The sequence below is a fragment of the Mustela erminea genome, chromosome 1 (assembly GCF_009829155.1).
Source record: "Mustela erminea isolate mMusErm1 chromosome 1, mMusErm1.Pri, whole genome shotgun sequence".
In the NCBI taxonomy this organism is placed as follows: domain Eukaryota; kingdom Metazoa; phylum Chordata; class Mammalia; order Carnivora; family Mustelidae; genus Mustela; species Mustela erminea.
In genome coordinates, this window is record NC_045614.1 from 103,687,358 (window position 1) to 103,709,827 (window position 22,470).

The window sequence follows — 22,470 nt, forward strand, 5'->3', positions numbered from 1 at the left end:
ATTCAGCATACAATCAGGAAGGCATATTGAGTAAGCCCACATTTATTAAATCGCATTCTGCTTAAAATAGCTCAAGTGGTTCTTTTATGTGCATATGAATCCTGACTGATACAGGAAGAGACAGAAAGGACAATTAGGCTTCTTGAGAGGTCATCAGTGGCTTGGTGAAAATGGACATGAGTAGTCAAATCAAGATAGATTTTGAATGTACACCTAGTGTCATCTGGTGAATAATGGGCAACTGGGAGTTAGGAAGGACTATTAAGAATAACACCCATGGTGCGCCTGGGTGGCTCAGTAGGTTAAGCCTCTGCCTTCGGCTCAGGTCATGATCCCGGGGTCCTGGGATCCAGCTCATCGGGCTTTCTGCTCAGCAGGGAACCTGCTTTCCCCTCTCTCTGATTGCCTCTCTGTCTACTTGTGATCTCTCTCTCTTTCTCTCTCTCTCTCTGTCAAATAAATAAATAAATAAAACCTTAAAAAAAAAAAAAAAAAGAACCCACTTTGGCTATTAAAAATAACCTTTTACATCAAAGACCCAAGCATAAAAGATTTGCAAGGCTATCTGAATACATTTTTATTGCTAAATTATTAAAATGATTTTCATAGCAGAAGATAAATATCTGAAGATAACTGAAATCATATTACAGGATAATTTACATTGACGTGTTATATGAATGAGGTAAACTGAGCTTAGAATATACACAAAGATTCAATAAGGTCTAAATAAATTTATACCACATTTAGGGGAAATGAAATACATGAATTAGCAAATCTTTTATTAATACCTTAGATAACAAGGAAAAGCAATTATTCTTGTGCCACTGTTGGTCAATAAGTACCTTATTTCATTTTTGTATGGCAAAGTTAATATTCTTAATCCAAGTTCCTTCGTTTAAAGATTTACTATGCTGTAAGGAGATATGCTTCTCTGATCAAATGTCAAAGAAGCTGTTTAGAAGGGGGCGGAAAACAAAAAAATCCGGCAATGTTTATAGAAGAATACAGCAGAGCAGATTTATCAAAACTCTACTTGGGAATCACTGTACTGAACAGGGGTCTAGTATCTTTAGAATAAAGATATTTTTCATTATTTAAGTCTGACTCTCTCCCCCCTGTTGCAGGGGGGAAAATGTTATCTGAACCAGCTACATGTGACATCCACATCATAATTATGTCAGAAGCAAACATCAATAAACCAGGTACATTTTAAAACAAATCACTAGGTGTTAAATTCCAAAGTTTTGATTTTAAAATAACAAAGGAGAGATCAGAAAATAGATCCAGTGATTAATAATCTTATTATAGAAACACGGGTACAGTTTTGTTACTTCACACAGATTACCTAGTCCGTGAAACTATTTCTGCTGGCAAGATTCATGACAATGAAGTAAAGTTTATCATCCCTTTATTATGAAAAGATGGTATTCTATCAGCATTCAGCTCGTTCACTTTGTGCTGGTAGAAGGATGAATCAACAACCACTAAAAATTTAAAGTAAAGAGACCTTAAACTTGGATTTAAAGATATGGTTACATAATTAACAAGTAGGTATGAAACTACAAACTGCAATATACTTTAACCTGATTTTTAAACCAGAAAATGGTTAGAGAAACCTACACAGTCATGGAGTTCATGATTACTAATATAAAATGCGCCCTCAATGCTTTCTAGTAATCATACGTTTACCCTATTCTATTCATTCTTCTAGAAGTCCGTAATGATTCCAGCCCCTGTTGCCTTTCTACTATTCTCCTACCACTTAACTGTTTCAGCCATACTGACCTCCCTGCTGTTCTCCAAATAGCCTGAACTTGGTTTGGTCTCAGTCTTTTATTTACTTACTATGTCTCTGCCAGGAATGCTTTTGCCTCAGATATCCACATGGCTCAATTTCATGACTTTATTCAAGTATCAAATATATGTAGGAGATACTGCAAAAAGATTTTTCTGTGCTTGGGGAGCCACTACCAATCAGGTATTCAAGATGTTCTATCATTTGATGAACGTAGGACAGAAGTCTCAAAAATATGAAAGTGCCCCCAAATTGCCAGTTCATGTTTTTATCTACCTAGCAGTAGCTAGTTGCCTAATAATGTCCTATTTGAAAATAAACACGTCTTGCTTAGGTACATTTGCTTAATAGATTTTCATCTTTTTTTATTTTTAAAGATTTTATTTTTAAGTAATCTCTACAACCAATGTGGGACTCAGACTCACCACCCAACATCAAGAGGTGCATGCTCTTCCAACTAAGCATGCCAGGTGCCCCTCTTCTCTTTTAAAAACTGTATTAGTATTTTTCACTGACAGCTTATATTTAAAAGCTGTGGTGCCCATCTTCCAAATTTCTAGGTTCTACTAATTTCAGCTTGTTTCTAGGTCCCTACCACATGTGGCAGCTGCTTCCTATGGTTTCTATCTGTTTTACTTTGGTGTTTCACTTTTCCTTTTCAAATCTCCAATTCTTTTTTTTTTAAAGCACCTTCCTCCCCCAATATTACATTCTGTTAAAATAAATGCTGTGGTTCCTGTTTTCCTCACTGGATACCCTGTCAAGGTTACCAAGCCTCTGGTTAAACATAATTCTTTACCACTCTATAATTAGATTGCTTCTCCCACATCTAGATTCCTCACTTAAAAAAACAAAAAACAAAAAACAAAAACAGAATATTTTGTGGAACTACTGATAATAGTGGTAATGAAGATGGTAATGATGATGATTATCAGGTATTATTAGGGCTTTGCTTATACTGCCTCATTTAATTTCCACTAAATCTTGATGTGGATAACACTTTTTCATCTCTATTTTCTACAGGTGGAGGAAAGAGATTCAAAGAATTTAGATGTATTTGTCTAAAGTGCCACAGCTAGTAAACAGCAGAACAGAAACAAACTCAGGCCATTATCCTCTAACAACAGGCTGCTCACCCAGTATGCTACACTGTCTTTTTAAAATATTTTCAGAAGAGTTATTTGGTCCTTATTGTTACTATCATGTTTTACCACAAAGACAATATATAATACCCCCCAAAAGAAACAGAATACTTGTTCAGTCCTTAGCTCAAGGACTGGCAAACATTTTCTTTTTTTTTTAAAGATTTTATTTATTTATTTGACAGAGAGAGATCACAAGCAGGCAGAGAGAGAGGAAGGGAAGTAGGCCCCTCGCTGAGCAAAGAGCCTGACGTGGGACTTGATCCCAGGACCCTGAGATCATGACCCGAGCCGAAGGCAGCAGCCCAACCCACTGAGCCACCCAGGCGCTCTTGGCAAACATTTTCGAAAAAGGGCCAGATAATACATATTTTAGACTTTATGGGCCATGTTTCTGTGTTGCAACTACCCAACTTTGTGCTTGAAAATGGCTATACCCAATACACAAACGGAGCTGTGTTCCAATAAAACTTCATTTATCTATGATAATAAAAATATGCAACTCCTCCCATAAGATCATGGAATTGAAAATAAAAAAATAATACATATAGAAATTTCAAATTTAATCTACAGTTACTTAAAATATTTTTATAAAAAAGGCTTATATAATAAAGCAGTGTTCTTATATCTGAAAGAATATAGGCTCTATACTGTATGTAGCCTTTCAGTTCGGGAAGAGTGATTAAAATGACGTGATTTTTGTTTTGCTTCCCATTCTTACCCACCCCCCTGCCAAATCCTGCTTATGGTACTTAGTATAGATGAAGCAATTAATCCTAACATTGGGATATGCATCTTGTTATCTCCAATTTTCAAAATAACTTCAAACTGATTTTTTTCAAATTTGTAATACTTTGTAGATCTTAGGTCGCTCTACCAAGATCAGTCAGAGTTAAATACAGAAAAATGAAGCTGGAAATGTGTTTTGATCCAAATCTCAGATTATAATCTCTAGTTATTTCTCTCAGGACCAACAAAAAATCTGTAAGGCAATCAACTGGTCCTATTCTGTCATAACAATAACTGCTTCACATTCCAGAGCTGGCTAAATTAATAGCCACAATTTAGATTTCACAAAAACTAAAAAATACTGTTCTGAAATATAGGATTAAACTGGGGTTTACTAAAGGATAAAGAATTAATAGGCAGGAATCCTTTTAAGAGGTAAGGGAGAAAGTCTTTTAAATACATTTATCTAGAGGCAGAAGTAGTTGTGTTTAGGCTTTCCTAAAATTCCACTACCTCCAGATGTCATTGCCAGTTGGTTTATTCGTGCACAAAATAGGTCCAGTCTTTTTTGATTGATTTGCATATGCCTGTAAAATTATTACATCAGTTGGTTTATTTAAAGTTTGTTAAATAAGGTGTTAATTGTAGGCTACTGTTCTCCACATGGTCTGAACAACTATTTTTGCCTTTATAAAAATTCTAAATTTTAAAAATGGAGGACTGAAATGTAATCTAAATTAGAGTGCCAGGAAGTACAAAGAATAACACAGAAAAAAATCTTTAAAGAAAATGAATCTAAGTCAAATTTTAACGATATAAATTTAAATTCTTCATATGTACAGAAATACATATGCCTAATTTTTTTCGCAGAGAGCTTTGGATTACTTTTGAAATATACATGATTTTGCAAAATCCTGTAGTGTAGAGTTTTTTTAATTTAAAAAAATTTTTTTTCAAATTTTAAGTCGAAGGCAGCCGTATTTGTGGAGCATAACAAATATCATGGAGGACAAGGGGTGTTAGAGAGGAGAACGGAGTTGGGGTAAATTGGAAGGGGAGGTGAATCATGAGAGACTATGGACTCCGAAAAACAATCTGAGGGGTTTGAAGTGGGGGGGGGGTAGGTCGGGGTACCAAGTGGTGGGTATTATAGAGGGCACGGATTGCATGGAGCACTGGGTGTGGTGAAAAAACAATGAATACTGTTTTTCTGAAAATAAATAAATTAATTTAATTAAAAAAAAATTTTAAGCCATAGTTCTACATATAAAGTGCCTGGGAAATTTATAGTGGCCAAACCATATTCAGAAGCTCCAAACTTCCTCACAGCCAGCATCAGATTAAATGAAAATAAACAAGTATATAACATTTGCTTATTAGTTCAACAAATATTTTTCAAGCGCATTCACCATGCTAGTTACTGGGGATATAAGGAAATACGCATCTTATACTATCAGCTCTTGTGAAGCTTATGGTTCAGCAGCTAATATTAAATCATTCCCAACTGATTACCTGAATAAATTGATTATAGTTGTGATAAGAGGTATGAAGTACAAATCTCATAAAACAAACACTGCTTGAAAATACAGGCAAAAATGTTACAAAGGCTGAATGTCTTATCTTGACCTCATGAGAAGTGGATAATTTTTCAGCACTGTTATTTAACACATTATTTTAAAGGTTAACTTTAAAACCTGTTTGAATATATTAAAAATATATAAGCTGCAGCTTGTGAAATTTCTTTTTACCTATCTGTCCTTGACAAAAGGGCCATCTAACAATCATGACACTATACAAAGATGAATACAACACATTTCCTATTTATAAAGAGCTTATATAAACAAATTTCACTTATTTAGTTCTTTAAGCTATAGCCAATTGAATCTCCATTAAGATACTAATTTTTTTAATAGGCTTTATTTTTTAAAGCAGTTTTTAGGTTCAAAGCAAACTTGAGGATAAAGTACAGAGTTCCCACATAGCCTATGCCCACACACCCTAGTCTTCCCATCATCAACATTTACCACCAGAGTGATACATTTGTACAAATGATGAAGCTGCACTGACACACCACTATTATCCAAAGTTCATAGTTCAGGGTTCACTCTTGGACATTCTATAGGTTGTAACAAATGTATAATGTCATTTGCCTTCCAATATAAGATCATACAGAAGAGTATTACTATTCTAAAAGTCCTCTGTGTTCTACCTATTCATCATCATTCTTCCCTAGCCCTTGGAAACCACTAATCTTTGTACTGTCTCCATAGTTTTCTGTTTTCCAGAAGGTCACATAGTTAAAAGGATAGGGTACGCAGCCTTTTTAGATCGGCTTCTTTCACTGGGTAACACGCATTTAAGGTTCCTCCATGTCTTTTCATTTCTTTTTAGTGATAAATCAATTCCTCTGTCTGAAGGTACCAGAGTTTATTTATCCATTCACCCACTGAAGGACATTTTGGTTGCTTGCAAGTTCTGACAATCATAAATAAAGGTGCTATAAACAAGTGTGCAGGTTTTCATGTGGACACAAGTTTTTAACACATCTGGGTAAATACCAAGGAGTGCAATGCTGGACTGTATGGTCAATTTGGTATTTTTAAACGGCTTATATAACCATTATAACACTTTTTGTTGTTGTTTAATCCTCATCTCTACACTTTTCTAAAGTGTCTTACTGTAAAAATGACTGGGTCTTAAACATTGTTTGAACAAATTTTTAGTGGGTACATATAAATTTCCCTGTAAGAAATTCCACAACTTTCTTCAGGTGAAAAGGGGAACAATTAATTTCTAAATCTGAGTCATGGTACCAATCTTACCACTGAGCTTTAGTGGCCTTTTGAGTGGGCAATTAAACTTTGTCAACAGGCAGCACCTCACAACCAGTATAGAAGAATTTTTATCCTAACCTTGGTTTCTTGGTCTGTCAATACCCAAAGGAGACTATTTCTAACTATTCTCCTAGAAACGGACTACCTACTTTCTATATATTCTAGTTTAATACAAAGGCAATATATTGCTGAATATAACCAATTTCATTCCTCAGAGGTGAAGAAAAATATATAAATTTGACATAACACTTCAAAATACAACTGTCATTAGGCACGATATCTCAAGGTGGAGATATCTTGGTGTGACTATTCAGACTTGCTGCCTGGTGAGAAAAATCAGCAGATAAATGGCTATAAATGATGTACCATACGCCTCTGTTTGCTTGCTAAGTCTATATTTACGCCTGTTGTCCCACTTTATTTATTAATAGTTTTCTCTTTCCATCAAAAGTACTCCAGTTTGGTTGATGAGTTACACAGTCATCCTAATTATAATGAAATTGAATGGTTTCTCTCTTTTCTCTCTCTCTCACCTCCTCATGCGTATCTCTTCCCAGATGGGTAAAGAGGAAGAGAATCATCAGCTAGAGGATCAGAATAACACTAGATAAAGGGTGACATATTGTTCATAGAAGGTCTAAGGGAGAAATTCTGATGGACAGAAAAATTTGTAATAGTAAAGAATCAGACAATATTGAATACTGTAAGGAAACAATTTTGTGAAGGTAAGAAGACAGTAATGTTTGGAGTGAAAGAGAACCTGCAACCTAAGATAAGCATCTTGGAAGGCCCTGTGAAAAAGCACAGATAAAGGGATATCTGAAGGCAGTGAGGGAATGAACCATGAGAATATCTACCGGAAAGAAGGGAACATCAAGATAAAGGCTCTTAGATGGCCACATCTGATATATCTGAGGAACAGGAACAAGGCCAGTATAACCAGAGCAGAGTAAGTGAGGGAGCAGTAGCAAACACGACTGGATGTACTTCTGGGGTGAGATCATATAGGCATTTTGGGCTGTAAAGTTAAGAAGGATTTAGAATTTTACTATATATTGGATCAGAAGCCACAGAAGGGTTAAAAATAAAGTACTGACATTCTCAAAGGATGATGCTGGCTAATGGGTGAACAGACTGTTTAAAGAATAGAGACAGGGAGACCAGTAAGAGGTCTACTGCTGTAGTTCAGGCAAAAAATTAAATAATTTAAAACTAGTAGTTCCGGAAATTCTAAAAAGTGGCCACATCATAAATATATCCTGGACATAGAGCCAATAGGATCTGCTGTTAGACGGAATGTGGACCAAAGGAAAAAATAACAGAAAACGATTCTAAGAGTTTCTATCTTCAGCATCTCAGTGAGTGATGGTGAAAGAAGATGACGGGGAGAACAATAAAATTAGACACTTGTTTTTGACATGTTAACTTTCAGGTATTTAATCCAAGTGGAGATACTGAACAGGAAGTTAAATATACAAGTCTAGTGTACAAGGATTAGCTCTGGGCTAAAGATACAAATACTGATGTTATTTAAAGGCACAGGACTGGATGAGATCACCTGATATGTGAGTATAAAAAGACAGAAGCTCAAGGACTGAGCCCTGAGGCACTCTAACATTTAGTGGTAGAAAGAGGAGGAGAATACTGCAAAGGAAACTGAGTTTGGGAGAATACTGGAAAGGTAGTATTCAAGAGTCAAAGGTGAAAGGAATTTAAAGGAGGGAACGGTCAACTGTGTAAAAGCTGTTATGGGGTCAAGTAAAACAAAAACTTTGAACCAATCATTGGATTTGACAATCTACTCCAAAAGAGGATTTTCTGGTTGGTTGTTTTAATGAGAGGTATTAGAAGAGATATATATGCTGATGAGAATGATTTGGTAGAAGGAGAAAGGTAATGCAGTGAAGAGAGAATTTCAGTTCTTGAATAGTTGAAGGGACTAAGAAGTGAAGGGTGAGCTGTAGGAATACAGATGGATCATTCATTTTAACAAGGTAGAATAAAGAGTAAGATCATCAACTGAGAATGAGGGCCAGGCAGTGACTCTTGGAAATTTAATGTGCACCTTTGGAGCCAGTATGTAGGAGGCAGAGTTGCAATTAACCAAAGTTGAATCTTACCAATGAAGGGGCAACAGTTAATGAAAGGCAGCACTCTTAGTCATGGACCAAGGAATCTGAGTGAGGCAAGGAGGGAAGTGAAAGCATGAAAGGAGTGATAGATAATAGAAAATTATGCTGAAGGTCTTCAGAAGATAAATTTTTCAAAAAAATCACTGTAATAGGAGAAATGAGCTAAAAAGAAAGTAAGTGCTAGTCAGACTGTTTGAAATGCTTGCAACTAAGATTTTCTAAGTGTACAGTCAATGGTAATAAGGTTTTAAATGTAACTAAGCAGGTCACCCAAGTGAAAGAAAAGACAAGGTTCCTAGAGATAAGGATATCAAAGAATTGAGAAAGTCAAGATTTTGGATAGATCACACAAGGATACTGAAAATCACTAAGAATAATTACAGGAATAGTGGGCAGAAAAAAAACAGTACCAGGTGTTCAAATCATCAATGAGCAGGAGTGACTGAGAGAGATGCAGATGACTAGAAAAGGAGGGGAAGCGGAAAATATTATCTGATGCCATCTACATTTTTTTTAATTTTTTATTTATTTATTTTTTAAAGATTTTATTTATTTATTTGACAGAGAACACAAGTAGGCAGAGAGGCAGGCAGAGAGAGAGAGAGAGAAGCAGGCTCTGCACTGAGCAGAGAGCCTGATGCGGGGCTCGATCCCAGGACCCTGGGATCATGACCTGGGCCAAAGGCAGAGGCTTTAACCCGCTGAGCCACCCAGGCGCCCTACATTTTTTTTTTTTAAAGAGAGGGGAAATACACTCATCCATAAATATCACTGATAAGCAAGAAAGATAGACAAAACTTCCACTTTTTGTGAGGGTATAGTACAAAACAGTATCCTCAGGGAAATGCCAAGTACCTGAGAGAAAAAAAGGGTGATCCATCACAAAGAGTTTGAGGATAAGGAAATGAATGAGAGTGATCTGGAAGGTTTGGACTTTTTGGGGTGATTAAGGACAAAAGGATATAGAGTATAAAATTAGTCCTGATGATACACCTAGGAAAGCTTGGTAAAAGATGAACAATCAGTTAACTTTGTTGTCTACTTGTGACTTGTTTAACAATTTGCAAAAGGGAATGTTGGGAGGAGAGGAAAAGCCAGGGAATTGGACGTCTCACCAAGAAGTGAGGTTCTCTTTAGGCTCATCTCCCCTTAAATTCTACGATTAAAGGTGCTGAGGTTTGGAATTCTTAAAAAAGTACATGGCTGTACTTAGAGTTAGCTTATTCAGTCAACACAATTTACTGAATATCTGAATAGACTGCACTACCCTGGGTGGTCTAATTCCTAATTATCTATATTTGAATTTGTTCATGGGCTATCAAAAGTTAAGTAATCTAAAAAGAAAATAATAATATTAGTAATAGCTGCCAGGCACTGTTCTAAGTATGATACATATATTAAATAATTTAATAGAATTAACTCATGAGGTTGAGAGTATTATATACATTTTTGGATAACATATCCAATGCACAGCTCTACAGATTTAAATCCTTAATAATCTAGACTGTATCTGTTTGGACGAACAGTATTCTTTTTATACAAATTAGCCTATATATTTTTCCATACATGGGTATCTGAAAAGTGTTTTCCTGCATTTTAATGCAGGACAGGTTTTTCCTCTAAAAAGAAAACTATTCAATTCTTAAAATTTTATTGTTCTACTTCAATTATGATAAGTCATCATGTCTGTTCCATTCACTCCTAGAAAAGAACTTTATTGTTTTCAGCTCAACCTGCCATGTCAGTTGTTGGGGGAAAGGCAGAATTTATAATGGCTATTTATAATGATCCATGCTAGGGATTTTTAGGTGGTCCAAAACACAGGCACAGCTGCTAAACACACATTCAAAGTGACCTACCACTTCACAGCTGTTCTAAGTTTAATATTACTACTACACTCATTAATAAACACTGATATCACCAAGAAGGCTAATCAAGTAGCAAAGACTAGAAATACTGGAGTTCTTTAAAACCCTCATGAATTTAAAAATTAGTCCTAGTCTGGAATAGAGGTGAGTGTGCTAAAAAGGACAGGGCAGACTGGCATTAAGTGATCCTAAATGCAAGAATAGGGGAAATTCTGAGGTAAAGACATGAGGAAGGTTTGACAACATGTAGGCCCTTTTTTTCTGTAATAATTATTCAAAATTAAGAACATAAGTAGTATGAAGCACAAAACAGAAAAACTTACAACAAAGTAAAAAAAAAATTAGAAACTCCTTTTAATTTAACATTAAACAAACAAACAAAAACAACAACCCAAGGGCACCTGGCTGCCTCAAATTGGTTAGGTGTCTCATTCAACTCAGGTCAGGATCCCAGAGTCCTGGGATCAAGCCCCACGTAGGGCTTCCGGCTCAGTGAAGAGCCTGCTTCTCTCTCTCTCCCTCCCTCTACTGCTCCCTCTGTTTGTTATCTGTCAAATAAACAAAAGCCTTAAAAAAAAAAAAAAAAGGCAATTCATGTGAATTTCTGGGATATAACCAAATGACAAAGACTAGAAATAGTTTGTAAACTGTACAGTTAACATTATTGTGTGGGGACCCAGAGGGGTGAGGAAATCAGGTACATGGGGAATTTGTGTGACCTGAAGTAAACATGAAGAATGGAGGGGAGGAGAAGGGAAACAGAGAGAAATGGGGTACTGTGAAGAACTAAAGGCACTGGTGAGGGAAGGAAAGTGGATCCAAGAAAAACAGGTACCCAGGAGGTTTAGGATTAGGTACTATATTTTGGAAGGTCATAAACTAACAAGGTTTTGGTGACTGAAATGGAAAATAATCAATTCTATAAACATTTACTGAGCACCATCTACATGCCAAGCCCTATCCTAGAAGGGGGGGAGGGGGGGAGAGGGTCTTGCAGAAGTTTATAACTACTTAGCTTCCTTAACATTAAAAAAAAAATTAATGACTTCATACTAAATTCCAGATATTATAGTAGAAACTGGCACATAATCTGAGTTATGAATGTGAATATTTCTAACACACAAGTAACTTAAATGAATCCCTAAATAAATTTTCTTTTTATTTACAGAAGGTATTGAGGGGTTATTAAATCAGGGTAATGACTTTCAAATTAATAAAACTGGATTTAATAGCAATTCTCCACACTGCTGAAAGTATCATGCTGCATAGTTACAAGAAATTACATTCAAACTTAAATCTTGCTATCAAATCTTAGAAAAAATATTTCTAACAACAATGAAATAGAAAATCTGGTTATCATTGCTGCTATTTATCAATTACAGAACAAAACACTATCATAATACTATCTTCACAGAAACATAGTATATGTTCAATAAATTACAAAATTTCATTAATCTACTTGTTTTTAACAATACGCAAATCCTTCTGGTGCTACAAATTAAAAACCGTCTGCTATGGGTCAGTAGATGAAACAGGTCTATCATCAGTCCAGATCCAAATCTGTCTAGTGTTCTATCTCAGTCCTATCATATTTTATCCAGTAAAATGAATTCCAGTGAGTTACAACAAAAGACCTGGATATATAAAATATCCCAATCATCAGTTAGAAAAATATACAGAATGAAAAATGGTATAATGGTACTTTAGAGCAGGAGAAATAAAAGCTAAAATCTTTGACCTAATGTTTATATTTCTAAAAATGAAATACAAAGGTAATGAAAGACAAGTAAAAAAGAAGTATGAAAGAAATAAAAACTAAGTCATTCATCAGTGTAACAAATGATTTGAACCAAATGGGAGGAAAATAAAATTTTAAACGGCTTTGTAGGATTAATTGTGAATAGTTTTTACTGAAATTATGACTCTATTTTAGTACAATATAATAAGTAGTTTTTTCTCCAATTCCTAAGTAATTATAATGTAATTCTGTGGTTTCAATAGTTTTACATGTAAACTATTTTGCTTGCCTTTTCATTTGTATGCCTCTAATAAGATTACGTATCAGTGGTAGTGTGTATGTATACATATACAGTACTGTGTACTTATATAAACCTCATGTAAGTTTTTAAAAGTTTTTAGCACATCTTTTTCTATTAACAAAAGAAAGTATCATTTAATATTAATCTATTATGAATTAACACCAAATCTTAGTTTTTGCATCCCTTTTTGGTATGTATAACTGCAGTCAAATCAAGTTAGTTAAATTCTTCAGGCAGTGTTCAATCTTGAGAGTTAAATCATGCCACTGCTTCTGAAGTTTTGATTGAAACTAACATCGGTGCCTATATAAGAACAATTAATGATCCTTCCTAGCCCAGTAATTCCATTTCTCTCACACATGTTAGAAAAATAAATACAATTTCTTACTTAAGAAATTCGACAATATTTTAAAATCAAAACTATTGAAAGATTAATTCTGGTAACCAAAAGCAAGAAAGAAGCTGTTGACAGTTTATTGTGCTGCTTCTAATTATTTTTTAAAAAGATGGTTTTAAAGAAATTTATTTTAAAAAGCACTAGGATATGTGTATAAATTTTATTAAGTATTAGTGATGTGAAAGGACAAAAGCAATCTCCCCTTGTTTTTAAATTAGACTATTTCTTATCATTTCATTTTTACTAAAGTTTAATATCTACAGAAAATATTTTAAAATATAGTCCCCCAACCTCCTTTAATGACAAATGAGTATTTCACTTAAGTTACTATTAATTTCTATTTCCCCGTTATTTTTAAATCAAAAAGATTTGGTTTTATGTGGTCTTCTTTTTTTTAATTTGGGAGATTTTTAGTGTTGCTCATCTCTTTAAACTGTCAACTGACTATCTGAAAAAAAATATTCCTATAATTGTGTAGTTACACAAGCTAAATGCTTTTAAATTAACCCTAGATAATATATACAGAAATGGAAAGATTAACTAAATTCCTTGAATAAACCATAATTATAACTTCATAAGATATAAGTATATAGCAACAGTAAACTATATTCAATTTATTCTCAAAACACTAGAAAATAAAAATCTTTCTGTATCTTCTGTTTTTTTACCATAACAATCTTCCTAAGGTTATCTAATGACATACAGAAGCTAAAGTGGTTTTCTTTTTTTTGGGTTAGACATTGTACTTTATAGCATTTAACAGCCTAAAAATAAGGAGACAAGCATTATTAATTTACACTGTAATTTATGTATGAATGGTTTGTATTTTTAGAGAAGTCCCTCAACAGAATCAGAGCCTGTATTGTTTGGTATTACATAAGAGCAAAAGAGAAAATATTTTTTGTTTCCCCTTCCATGCTAAAGACCTACACAGATGGACTGAAAACATGTATTTCTGCACACTCAAGGTTTCAGTACATAAGACTGTATTTTAAATAATAAGAAATCTATATTAATACAACTGCAAAGCAAACATAAAGCAAAAATATATTGAAAATAATTTCAACAAGTGGTATGTTACCTGGGTGGAGCTGGTGGCTACCGAGATGCAGTCAATAAAGCTGTGTCTTCGAGTGAAAAATGCAACTATCTGCTGCCAGCGTGAAGGTTCTGGCTCAGCCTGCAGTTCATCTGATGAACCCTTTTTTGCCCAATGTTTCTGCTTTGGGCCTACTGAGCCATGGCTAGAGCTAGTATTGCCTCCTCGACTGGCGCGAGAGTATAGAAGTGTGTTGTTCCCGAAAATGTAATTCATCTCTGCAGCCCTGCAGGTGGTTGCCAAGCAGTCTTACTTCTCTACCAGCTGCTGAGTGGTGAATGATCGGTAAAAACTGCAGCTAGAATTACAGCAGCATCACTTGTAGATCAGGGAAAATAAAAATCTTGAGAAATGATGCTCATTTTCTCTGTAATTTCTTCCCATGAAAGAGCTTGTATCTTCCCTCTGTACCTGTTAGTTGTATGATGTCTGAGTTTATATTTGCAGACAAAAAAGACGGCATAAGGTTGATGGCTTTCTCATGATTATTTTTTCACCAGCGTCTGCAGGAACCAAAAGCTGTTCTTTTGTTAGCTGATAACTAGACGGAATGAAATCCAGGAAGTGAGGTCGATTAGCAGGTAAAGAAGGATGTTATAAACACTGGACTACCAAGACCCTTTGGGGATGCATGATTTAATGCACAGGGTGGAGAAACCCTGGATTACGAAGTTTCAATCTCAGTCTGTAGTAAAATCCAGTGTCATCTTCACTGCTTAAATAATTATAAATATGAACTGAATTCAAATATACAAGAGGATTTTCTTGCCAACAGTTCTGATTGTTTAATTTTACTGAAGGAGACTTTGTCATTCATATATAAATTTCCACATCAGGAAGGAGCTCACATTAATTAGGCTCTAAGTTTTTTAAAGGTACTATTTACATTCAACTCTGAGGATCTAACACTAGAGGAAAATCCACTTGTAATATGGCATGATCATTTTATATAATATATTGGTTCTTAATGCTTTGATAATGGAGTCTGGAGCCAAAAACAGATTAATCAGCGAAATAAGTATTTGACTTCTGAACTTTTGTGATTAAAAGAAACTTAAATTATTACCATCATCTCTCATATATTATAAACACTTAGATTAATAAGTTATAAATTTTTAAAAATGCCAAAGAATTAAAGTAAATTTTTTGTTTTAAAAACAACAAAGCATGTTTTATCCAACACTATATAAATAATACTCTGGGGTTCAACTAAATAATATTGTTTGATTGCTAGACAGACATTTTCTGACATTTAATATCTAGGTGTGGGTTTTTCAACAAAGTAGTCTACCTCAGAATCACCTAGGATGCTGGTTAAAAATGCAGACTGGTATCCCCTCTCCTCACCAGAATTTTTTAGAGTAAGAGGGATCTTGAAATTTTCATTTTTTAAAAAAAGACCGTTAAGTGACTCGAGCAACCTCAAGTTTAAGAACCATAGATTTGTAACTCTGCCCTGCTAATATTGCTACATTATTATATAATATATGGTCATATAAACATATAACATATAAACACTTAAAACAATATATGAATAAAAATGCCATTTGATAATTTACTAATGGTTGAGTAATTTAGTTTTTAAGTTGATACAAGCATCAACTTAAAAATCCCATCACAAATCCCAACCTGAGCCATATACTTTTTCAGATGTGGACTGACAAAAAATCTTGCTTACTATGTGCTTACTGCACCAACTAAATGCAATCTCTTGAAAAGCAGAAACTGTGACCTTCAGATTCATTGAAAATCCTGATTCAGCAAGCAAAGATGCTAATACTCTCTCTCTTGATTTCATCCCTGAGATACAGACACATGCCCAAAAGAGGTGAGTCATGTGGGACTCTCGAAAGCTAAGATGCTCTGTGACAGAGATTATAGCACAAAGTTTGGTGCTTCTTCCCAAGGACTCTGTAGATAGTAGCTGGCAATTTTGTGACCCTAGACAGACTGTCCTGTCCATTTGGAAAATGGACAGGACAACAGATGAAAACACTAAGGGTAAACAGAGAACTAAGAATCCTCTGAAGGAAAAAAAAATTAAACCTCTTTTTAAAGAACCACAGTAATTTGGACCACATATTTAATAAACAACTGGCTAGTGTGGTTTATATAATTGGTTTGGCCCCAAAAGATGTGCCTTGATGATCCATGTCTGATGAAAATCCAAGATGGGGGAACCCTAGAACTGATATAGGCTCTGTTATTCTGGATTGGTATGGATGAGGATATTGTACACAAATGCTGAGTGCAAATTTCCTACTCACACTGCAAATAATAACAACACAGACCATGAATACTAAGCCTTTTGTGTACACAGATTTCTTATCCCATGGAGCCAAAGAGCTCAAAAACAATCTAACGCTGATATCCCGTGTACCCCCTAAGTACTGCCAAAAGTACTTTTCGAGCACAGATTTTGTAATCAAATCCACTGACATTAAAAAGCAGCTCTGAGTTTTGAGAAAGGGTTCTTTATGAAAATAACCCATTACCTGTACTACAAAAATCTAAGATCATCTCATCCATTGCCCAGTAGTCAATGGATGCATACAAAACCATATGTGTACTAAACCATAAATGGTTTCATATGGTTTGACTGGGAGATCAAAGGTGACCAATTCCTCACTGATACCTGCTTTAGAACAGCCCTACTCATAAAATAAACTCTATTCCATTAAAACAAAATTTAAGTTCATTATGGAACCTGGAAAGTCTATTTAAAGTAATGAATTAAAAAAATACACAATGTCGAAATCACTGAATAACTATTAACATTTTAATGATTTAAATATTTTTTCTGTGCAGTTTACTTTTTTCCACAAAATGATATTGTCTATAATAGAACCCTAAACAATAAAGATTAAGTAAACTGAGTATATCCATTTAATGATTACATAACCAAAAATACAATTATGAAGAATTTGTAACTGTGAGAAATTTATTTTGTAATATTAAATGAAAGTAAGGACCATTCAAAAATACATATAAAATAGGTAGGCCCCCAATTATTTGTTTACCAATCAAACTCACAAAAAAACCTATTCAAGTCTTCAGGTATAGTAACAAAAGCAAAGATTAAATAATCTCAGTGAAAAACTTAAAAGGTTGAGAAAAAAAACAATATTAAAATTCTAAAATACTAAAAAAAAAAATCACTAAGTAACTACAAAGCTACTATACTGTAAATGCAATGTAATAGGCACTTTCCTTATACTTTTATCTTTATGATCTGGCTTATTAAATTTCAAACGTGAAACTCTACTAAGATAAGACTTAAAAAATTTTTTTTCTACTCAATTTATTTAAACAAAACAAAAAACACACAGTTCACTTTTCTCACTACCCTGCCTCTTATAACCACCAATATTTTTGTCCACATTATAAAAGAGATCATTGGTTATTTATCTTTCTCTGACTTATTTCACTTGGCATAATGCCCTCAAGGTCCATCCATGTTGTCCCAAATGGCAAAATTTCATTCTCTTTTTACCACATATATCATATTTTCTTCTTTCTTTGATGGATTCTTAGATTATTTCTATATCTTGCCTACTATAAATATTATAATGAGTAAGAGGGTGCATATATATCTTTTTGAATTAGTGTTTTCATTTTCTTCAAATTAATACACACATAAGCAGATCTTCTGGTCACACGGTAGCTTATTTTTAATTTTCTGAGGAACCACTCATACTGTTTTCCACAATAGTTTCAACAATTTATGCACTCCCACTGACAATCCATGAGGGTTTCCTTTACTGCACTCACTTGCCACACTTATTATTTCTTATCTTTTTGTTAAGAGTCATTCCAAGAGGTGTGAGGTAGTATCTTGCGGTTTTGATTTGCATTTCCCTGATGACTGATGATGCTGAGCATCTATGTTTTCATGTACCTATCAGCCACTTGTATGTTGTCTTTGGAAAAATGTCTCCTCAGATCTTTTGACATTTTAAAATCAGTTGTTGTTGTTGTTGTTTTGTTATTGAGTTGAATCAGTTCTTTATGTATTTTGGATATTAGCCCCTTATCAGGTTTGTGATTCATCATTATTTTCTCCCATTCGGTAGTATGCTTTTTCATCTTGCTGGCATAGCTTCCTCTACTGTGCAGAAGCTTTTTAGTGTGATGTAGTCCCATTAGTTTGTTTTTGCTTTTGCTACTTTTGCTTTTGGTGTCAGATTCCAAAAATCATCACCAAGACCTACGTCAGGGTGATTACTACCTATGTTTTCTTCTAGGAGTTTTCTCCTAGGACAAAGCTGAGAAGACTGATGACACAGATTGGTTATTTGCTTAGAAAAACTCCGCTCATTTATACACACAAATCCTTTCTGTAAGAGCACCATCTTGTGGTCAAATTGTATGCAGACTATAAGATTACCTTAATACACCAGGGCCATCCAAAAAAGATAAAATTCAACATTTTAATATATTCCAAAGATGTAAAAACAAAATTGATTTCAAAACTACCCACTTAAAATAGGTAAGACTCTATTCAATAGACATGTATTTGCCTATGTCTATTTTTCTGCTACCCTCATTTCTCACAATATTTGAAAAACTACCAACTACTGCTAGTGATCTCATTAGCAGTAATCTGCTAGTATTCTTAATACTACTGGATGAGGGGCGCCTGGGTGGCTCAGAGGGTTAAGCCTCTGCCTTCGGCTCGGGTCATGATCTCAGGGTCCTGGGATCGAGTCCCACATTGGGCTCTCTGCTCAGCGGGGAGCCTGCTTCCTCCTCTCTCTCTGCCTGCCTCTCTACCTGCTTGTGATCTCTGTCTGTCAAATAAATAAATAAAATCTTTAAAAAAAAAATACTACTGGATGAAATGTACCCAGGCTAGGTGATATACATATTTAAAATAATTATCTGCTCACATACTCTGTTCTATCTTCGATTTCAAGTCCTGCTTAACTATATTTACTTTGCACAATTTGGTTTGAACATAATTTTCCTTGCCACTGAAAACAAAAGCCAAATATGAGTTCTTTAATTTCCTCAATCATCAACACAACGTCCCATACTAAGCAGTGCACCTACTGTCCTCCTTATCAATTCATCCTGATTTAATCTATTTTGAAATAGGCTGGAGTTTTATTTGTTCAATTTACTGTTCTGACCATTTTTCCTAATTCCCAGCTCATTTTCAGTTTTAGGAATCTTGACACTGCTCTTATTATGATACACGATTATATTCATAACTGTTTAAAAGCTAAACTTTCTTTGCAGATTTCTTACATACCATGAAAATTTACCCACTGTGTCCTTTTCTTCCACAGAATTCTTCACCACTATATTGCCAATCTCTTCCCTGAAACTGACCAGCACTGGCAAAAAAGTTTCCCTTTCAGAGTCTTAAATGATAATTATATTTAGGCTAAAATAAGGCTGACTAAAGTAACTTTCAATCACTACCTTATTTCATTCATTTTCTTCAGTAATGAGAATCAGCACCACTACCGCAAGAACCTGTTAAGATTATTTCATAGCCCATTTCATGGTGGCAAACCTTTCATCGGGCCATTCATCAGCTCAGGATTGAGGCCCCCATTTGCTAACAAGTTCCCAAAGCTACACTATAATAAACTTTCCTGAATTTTTATAGTTTCCTCTGATTATCACCCTGCTACTTTACTTATTTTCCCCAGTAACTGCCTTTCCTCTGAACTGCATCTTGTCCACACCTTCAACATCTTGTCCTAATATTCATTTTCTTTTTTTAGAATAGTCCAAAAATTTAATTTTTCTCTTTATTCTTGCATGTTACATACTTTGTTATATCTCTCCATAAAAATATTCATCACTGAAATCTAACAAAGTTACTTAGCATAGAGGTTTAATAAATATTTGTTAAAGGTATGTATTATTTGATAAAAAGCTAATATTCTGGCAGGTGATTTTTTTCCCCCTGAAATCTTATAATCAACTTTATTCAAAAGTTTTCAAAAATTTAAACCTGACAATAGTCACTGCAAAAGCTCACATCTGCCGAGGTGCCTGGGTGGCTTAGTGGGTTAAAGCCTCTGCCTTCGGCTTGGGTCATGATCCCAGGGTCCTGGGATCGAGCCCCGCATCGGGCTCTCTGCTCAGCAGCGGGCCTGCTTCCTCCTCTCTCTCTGCCTGCCTCTCTGCCTACTTGTGATCTCTGCCAGTCAAATAAATAAATAAAATCTTTTAAAAAAGAAAAAAAAAGTTCACATCTGCCAGATACTCGTATTGGTTCTAGGTGCATTCAATCTTATACTGAGTTAAGCAATGCCCATGGGTCAACCACAAGGGCTTTATGTGTACTATAATCTTCACCACAACCTTCCTTATTGTGATTTCACAAATATGCTTGTCTTTCTAAAGCTTACTTTCTAGCAGGAAAACAAACAATAAGTACACAAGTAGGTGAACCTATAATCTAGTTTGACTTTGAGCACTGAATCCAAGGGCCAGCAACTATCAACCTTCTCCTGAAATGAAATTAGTGAAGACTCTCATTTTTATTTCAAGTTGTCAATTTGCTAAAATATTTATCAGTTTATTTATATTCAACTTTTGAAAAGGGGGTGGGGCCCTCACTGCCCATACCTCTGTCATAATTTGCATACACATGGAAGTAACTACCAAAACAACCAACCAAAAGAATGAGGAGCTGAGAGTGTGCAAATTGACTTTGCACAGTTTGTAACCATCAGAATGACCAGAAATTCAAAACATCAGAAACAAAGAATTATGCTTACCTGGGAGAATTTCATGACTCAAGTAATAGTTTATATTACTTCAGTCAAGAGAAAACAGGAATAAACAAGAACAGCATATCCAGCAGGACAGAGTGCTTAGAATTCAAGTGTTCTAAAGTTCAATGTTATTCAGAATGAAGACAGAAAAGATTTACTGACTTTAGTTTTGTAAGTTAAAAATGTATATTAAAATTTCTGGGATAACCATTAAATGAAGAGAAACATGTAACTTCCAAGCAAATAAGATGGGAGATAGGACATGAGAAAATATAATCTAAAGTAAGATATGAAAGGAATAAATGTCTCCTATTGAGCTAGAGAAGCTGAAGGAACTACATTTTAGAAAGGCTCTATTTCTGCTGTTTTTCTGCTAGGGCCCATTTACTCATGTTCTATTTCGCATCTGAGTAAAAAATCAAAGAAGCGATGTTCCCACTCCACGGAAGAAGCAAGAAGTTAATTATTCTCTGAGGTTTGTCGCAGGCCCCCAAACATCTGATAACATCTAAGAAGAGTCAGATCCTAAATACGTTCCAGGAGGTTAGCTCTGAAAAACTGCAGCTGACTCTGGCATCAATACCTTCTACTTTCAATGATTTCTAAAATAACACCCATTATTCACCTGTTATTCACCTCTGATGAGCCCCTACCCTGGATTCCTGAAGGACCACTTATCCTGGACCCCTTTCAAATACAAACGCTGAGCCTCAAGTGCAGAGACTCATTCTCCTTTCCTTCCTGAGTCTTCCAGATACTCCAGCTGCTATTCTCTACCTGTCACTTGGGCTATTTATCCAACTAACTCTGCCTTCACTTTCTCCAGCTCGTGTTTGATTTCTACCCTGCATGAAGCCAAGCACTCTCTTGGCTGGTCCTAAAGGACCCCCACTTCTGGGTTCTCAGACCAAAACTGCCTGTATCACTATGTTTAAAAACTAAGAAACATACTCATGGGGCAAATAAAATCACAAGGGAAATAAAAGAAAATGTTACAATGATTTAAAAAAATTACATTTTAAAACTTGCCGATACAAGTGATATTTAAAGGAAAGTTTACAAACTCCACTACTACTAGAAAAGACAGATACTGTTATAGTATGTAACTAAAGAAACTGGGGGGGGGGGGGAGTAAAACCGCCAAACCCTAACAGAATAAACTCAAAGAAAGCAGAAGAGAAAAAACACTGTTAAGAGGAGAAGGGGGATAAGATAAAAGAACTGTTTCTGTCACTAATAGCCACCAATTTCTTCCTCTCTGTATCTCTCATTCAGCCTTCCAAGGGAAGGTCAGCTTGCTTCTACTAAACACAACCTTAGTTAATATGTAGGTTATCTACACCTTATATTTATAGATTTACATGGAACACATATATTATGTGGGTAAATGTGTGTGTGAAAACAGGGAGGGTGAAGATGACAGCACATGGGGGAGGGACACAAGATTTTTTTTTTTTTAAAGATTTTATTTATTTATTTGACAGAGAGAGATCACAAGTAGGCAGAGAGGCAGGCAGAGAGAGAGAGAGAGAGAGAGAGAGAGAAGCAGGCTCCCTGCTGAGCAGAGAGCCCGATGCGGGACTCGATTCCAGGACCCTGAGATCATGACCTGAGCCGAAGGCAGCGGCTTAACCCACTGAGCCACCCAGGCGCCCCAAGATTTTTTTTAAAAAGAAATGAATCTTTGAAAAGACCATC

General features: G+C 35.1%; 1 protein-coding gene across 19 annotated transcripts in view; it reads right to left on the reverse strand.

Moving 5' to 3' along the window:
• DLG1 (discs large MAGUK scaffold protein 1) overlaps positions 1 to 22,470 on the reverse strand; it is a 255,691-nt gene that overhangs the window by 130,528 nt on the left and 102,693 nt on the right. For 3 of the 19 annotated variants that reach the window (XM_032337164.1, XM_032337153.1, XM_032337155.1), the window contains exon 1: positions 14,018 to 14,442. The exons of 13 other annotated variants lie outside the window; for them this stretch is intronic. In XM_032337164.1, coding sequence (XP_032193055.1) covers positions 14,018 to 14,251 — 234 coding nt within the window. In that variant the 5' untranslated portion in view covers positions 14,252 to 14,442. Of the gene's footprint in view, positions 1 to 14,017; positions 14,444 to 22,470 lie in introns of those variants that run through there. 3 more of the 19 variants (XM_032337144.1, XM_032337126.1, XM_032337170.1) reach the window with 2 other exon arrangements.